This window comes from Labrus mixtus, chromosome 8 (assembly GCF_963584025.1).
Source record: "Labrus mixtus chromosome 8, fLabMix1.1, whole genome shotgun sequence".
Lineage (NCBI taxonomy): Eukaryota > Metazoa > Chordata > Actinopteri > Labriformes > Labridae > Labrus > Labrus mixtus.
In genome coordinates, this window is record NC_083619.1 from 30535514 (window position 1) to 30540513 (window position 5000).

General features: G+C 51.9%; 2 protein-coding genes across 2 annotated transcripts in view; one reads left to right on the plus strand and one right to left on the minus strand.

Moving 5' to 3' along the window:
• Positions 1-103: 103 nt before the first annotated feature.
• On the plus strand, positions 104-1053 carry LOC132978490 (corticoliberin-1-like). Its single transcript, XM_061043696.1, has one exon. The coding sequence runs from the start codon at positions 203-205 to the stop codon at positions 641-643; it is 441 nt and encodes a 146-aa protein (XP_060899679.1). The 5' UTR covers positions 104-202; the 3' UTR covers positions 644-1053.
• Positions 1054-1534: 481 nt separating this feature from the next.
• LOC132978432 (E3 ubiquitin-protein ligase TRIM63-like) overlaps positions 1535-5000 on the minus strand; it is a 10788-nt gene continuing 7322 nt past the window's right edge. The window contains exons 6-9 of the mRNA XM_061043661.1: positions 4805-4827; positions 4598-4722; positions 2113-2396; positions 1535-1923 (exon numbers count right to left, since the gene is read on the minus strand). Of these exons, the coding sequence (XP_060899644.1) occupies positions 1840-1923; positions 2113-2396; positions 4598-4722; positions 4805-4827 (516 nt within the window). The 3' untranslated portion in view covers positions 1535-1839. The remainder of the gene's footprint in view (positions 1924-2112; positions 2397-4597; positions 4723-4804; positions 4828-5000) is intronic.

The window sequence follows — 5000 nt, forward strand, 5'->3', positions numbered from 1 at the left end:
TTGTCCTCCCAGGCATCTCTGACTCTCTGATCCCTCAGTTTGTCCTCTCAGGTGTCTCTGACTCTCTGATCCCTCATTCTGTCCTTTCAGGTGTCTCTGACTCTCTGATTCCTCAGTTTGTCCTCTCAGGTGTCTCTGACTCTCTGATCCCTCAGTTTGTCCTCTCAGGTGTGCTGATTACCTGTCCCTGTGAGAGGAGGAGATGAAGCTGAAGGTGCTGCTGTGTGTCTCTGCTCTGCTCGGTGCCTTCCTGCCTTGCCTTGCATACTGTCGTCCTGCTGACTCCCCCATCAGCCCCCACCAGCTCCTCCCCCGACCGCTGCTCCTCCACCTGGGTGAGGAGTTCTCCCTCCAGCTGGGGGGAGGTGGAGGATCCTCCTCTGGTCTGGACCTCCTTTCCTCCTCCTCCTCCTCCTCTGCAGTGAACCGGGCTCTGCTGCAGCTCACACAGCGCCTCCTGCAGGCTCAGGCGGAGCAGGAGGAGGAGAGCGCTGAGAAGGGGAAGAGGTCCGAGGAGCCCCCGATCTCTCTAGACCTGACCTTTCACCTCCTGAGGGAGGTGCTGGAGATGGCGCGGGCAGAGCAGCTCGCCGTTCAGGCGGACAGCAACCGCAGAATGATGGACGAGCTCGGGAAGAAATAAAAAACACTCAAACAATGGACTTCTGATTTTTTAAAAATGTTTGACCCTGTGAGAGCCTTTGGAGTCAGTCTGTGTTAGACCCCCCACCCGAACACACACACAGGACGTCTGGCTCTCTGAATCAAACACCGACATATTAACGATTTACAAACACACAGGGAACCAATCAGCTTTAAGCTCTGAGCCTCAAACAGGAAGTCACACACACCTTGTTGTTTTCACATCCAGCTCAGACGATTTCTCAGATTACTGAAATAAAAAAACATTTCACCAACAAGTCGTGGATCTGATGTTTCTTTTCTTCTTCTCCTCTTTATTATTCTGTAGACGGTTCATTTATTCAGTCTGCAGGTGAGCCGCAGAGAAAAAAGGAAACTTCTCTTTTCATAACAAAACATCATTTATTCACAAAACATCATTTATTCATCTCTTTTTTATTCAAACTGAAGAATCAAACCGACCACTTTTAAAAATCAGTGCTTCATTTTGAGTTTCAGAACAAACTTTGAAAAACACGCCGTGCTGAGAAAGGTCAGCCCAAACCAGGACCACTTCCTCTCATCTATCCTCCCTCCTTCCTCTCATCTATCCTCCCTCCTTCCATCTATCCTCCCTCCTTCCTCTCATCTATCCTCCCTCCTTCCTCTCATCTATCCTCCCTCCTTCCATCTATCCTTCCTCCTTCCTCTCATCTATCCTCCCTCTTTCCTCCCTCCTTCCTCTCATCTATCCTCCCTCTTTCCTCCCTCCTTCCTCTCATCTATCCTCCCTCTATCCTCTCATCCTTCCTCTCATCTATCCTCCCTCCTTCCTCTCATCTATCCTCCCTCCTTCCTTCCTCTCATCTATCCTCCCTCTTTCCTCTCATCCATCCTCTCATCTATCCTCCCTCCTTCCTCTCATCCATCCCTCTTTCCTCCCTCCTTCATCTTGTTTGTCTTATTCTAGGAACAGTCTGGGCCTTGATCAGCTCAGGCACAAGTACAGAGACTGACCCCCCGCCCTGAGTCTCCCTCTGCCCCCCCTTCAGTCCGTCCTTCCAGACCGGCCTAACCTTCATCCTCCTCTTCCATCTGTCACATAATCTATCATTAAATATCTAAAACACAGATTGTTGTGGCTAGTGAATAAGTAAGTAAACCGTGTGAATGAAAAAAGGTGAAATCGTCATAGAGCGGAGCGGGGACGGAGGCGTGTCACTTCTGGTTGAGCCAGCTGAAGGAGAAGACGTGTTTGGGTCCGTCTCTGTCGTCGTCCTCGCTCTGATGATCCGGCTGACCCTGCAGCACAAAAACACATTTCACATTTATTATTATTTTCTCCCTCCCCTCTGTGCTCCCTCAAAAGCCACGCCCCCTCACTACATGCACGAACGCCGTTGGTCCAGAAGCGGACCTCAGCTCATCACATTGTGTAGAAACTACGTCGATTAATCTCTTACACACAGTACATAACATGTGATGTCATACCTGAGGGGCGGGGCCAGCGGTAGGGAGGGGCAGAGGTAGAGCACTAGATGAGGGGGCGGGACTCTTTGTCTGCAAGGTGTTGCTGGTGGTAGGCGGGGCTTCTGATGGTCTCTGAGGGGGCGGGGTTAGGAGCTGAACTCCTGTCGACTGAACAGGAGCTAGAGGAGGCTGCTGATTGGCCGACGGACCTGCGGCCTGCGGCGGCGGCAGCTCTACTCGACTGGCTGCTGTCAAACTCTTGACCTCCACAGCTTCATCATCATCGTCATCATCGTCTTCATCCACTGAGAGACAGCACAGTGATCATGTGACGTTAGCTTTATGCTAACACATTAGCCTGCAGTACACTTCATGGCGACATGTATAGCATCTGTGAAATGTTAGCATCTATGTACTAGCACAGCTCTATGCTAACCCGTTAGCGCTATGCTAACACGTTAGCGCTATGCTAACACATTAGCTCTATGCTAACATATTAGCACTATGCTAACACTAACTGAAAGTAGCTCCTCGGCCCAATCTCGATGTCGACCCTCGCTGACTTTGATGAACGTTCCCGCTCAGTCGCTCAGAAATACCCATAGTTCATAGCATTTTGTCGTGAAAGCCCACAAGAATGGAAAGAGAACAAAGGCCATAAAACGACCACGCTCGATAGTAACATATATTTAAAGTAAGAACTTTTTACAAGTTCCAGGGCTGTGAGTGAGTAAAGACAAAAACGGAAAAGAAAACTACTTAAATGACATCGTGTTGCCATGGTTACAGAGAAGTCACAAAGTGCTGTCCCGTTGGTATTAAACCATTTGGAGACACATAATCACTTTCCCTCAGTGAGGTCTGTGAGGGTGTAGGGCTCGAGGGTTTAGGGCTCTGGGTTTAGGGCTTGAGGGGGTTTAGGGCTCTGGGTTTAGGGCTCGAGGGGGTTTAGGGCCCTGGGTTTAGGGCTCGAGGGGGTTTAGGGCCCTGGGGGTTTAGGGCTCTGGGTTTAGGGCTCTGGGTTTAGGGCTCGAGGGGGTTTAGGGCCCTGGGTTTAGGGCTCGAGGGGGTTTAGGGCCCTGGGTTTAGGGCCCTGGGGGTTTAGGGCTCTGGGTTTAGGGCTCTGGGTTTAGGGCTCGAGGGGGTTTAGGGCCCTGGGTTTAGGGCTCGAGGGGGTTTAGGGCTCTGGGTTTAGGGCTCTGGGTTTAGGGCTCGGAGGGATTAGGGCTCTTGGTTTAGGGCTCGAGGGGGTTTAGGGCTCGGAGGGATTAGGGCTCTTGGTTTAGGGCTCGAGGGGGTTTAGGGCTCGAGGGGGATTAGGGCACAGGGGTTTAGGGCTCGAGGGGGATTAGGGCTCGAGGGGGATTAGGGCTTGAGGGGGTTTAGGGCTCTGGGTTTAGGGCTCTTGGTTTAGGGCTCGAGGGGGATTAGGGCACAGGGGTTTAGGGCTCGAGGGGGATTAGGGCTCGAGGGGGTTTAGGGCTCTGGGTTTAGGGCTCGGAGGGATTAGGGCTCTTGGTTTAGGGCTCGAGGGGGTTAGGGCTCTGGGTTTAGGGCTCGAGGGGGTTTAGGGCCCTGGGTTTAGGGCTCGAGGGGGTTTAGGGCCCTGGGTTTAGGGCCCTGGGGGTTTAGGGCTCTGGGTTTAGGGCTCGAGGGGGTTTAGGGCTCTAGGTTTAGGGCTCGAGGGGGTTTAGGGCCCTGGGTTTAGGGCTCGAGGGGGTTTAGGGCTCTGGGTTTAGGGCTCGGAGGGATTAGGGCTCTTGGTTTAGGGCTCGAGGGGGTTTAGGGCTCGGAGGGATTAGGGCTCTTGGTTTAGGGCTCGAGGGGGTTTAGGGCTCAAGGGGGATTAGGGCACAGGGGTTTAGGGCTCGAGGGGGATTAGGGCTCGAGGGGGTTTAGGGCTCTGGGTTTAGGGCTCGGAGGGATTAGGGCTCTTGGTTTAGGGCTCGAGGGGGATTAGGGCACAGGGGTTTAGGGCTCGAGGAGGATTAGGGCTCGAGGGGGTTTAGGGCTCGGAGGGATTAGGGCTCTTGGTTTAGGGCTCGAGGGGGATTAGGGCACAGGGGTTTAGGGCTCGAGGGGGATTAGGGCACAGGGGTTTAGGGCTCGAGGGGGATTAGGGCTCTTGGTTTAGGGCTCAAGGGGGATTAGGGCACAGGGGTTTAGGGCTCGAGGGGGATTAGGGCACAGGGGTTTAGGGCTCGAGGCGGTTTAGGGAGGACATCGAGATTCAGCTCAAGTGTCTACATCTCTTCGTTAGCATCCTTTAACACTAGCATAAATGTCCACACATTAGCATGACGAGACCTAACAAAGCTAATCATTTAGCATACAATGAAGACCAATAACAGCTGGAACATCAGGAAACATTATGTCTAATGCTATGCTAATTCAGTGCTAACAAATGTAGCAAACACTGACTGCCGGTAGCATCTAAGCTAGCACTTCTCTGTGAGATCAGGTGTCTCTTCTCTGATTGGATGATTGGACTTCCTGTCTTTCTTACGTTTGATGAAGTCCACTCTGCTCAGCGCTCTCCTCTGACGGTGAAAATTGGCCGTGAAGTGATCCATCTTCTCGTAGCCGTGTTGGACCTGATCCAGGTGAGACGTGTCGGTGCCCTCCACGATCCTGACCACAAAACAGTTACAGGTGCAGTTTAACAACACCTGAGGATTCACCTGCAGACACTGATGACATCACAGATACTCACTTCTGCAGCAGCAGTTTGGTCGTCTGTGGAGGACAAGAGAATGGGTTTTATTCTCTAAAAATCAAACCACACTCATAGCTGTTTGTAACCTGTTACCACGGCAACACAGATCACTGTCAACAACGCACTAAACTAATTGAAGACGTTTCCATCAGTCAATCTTTATTTGTAAAGCACAAATTCATAAGAGTGAACT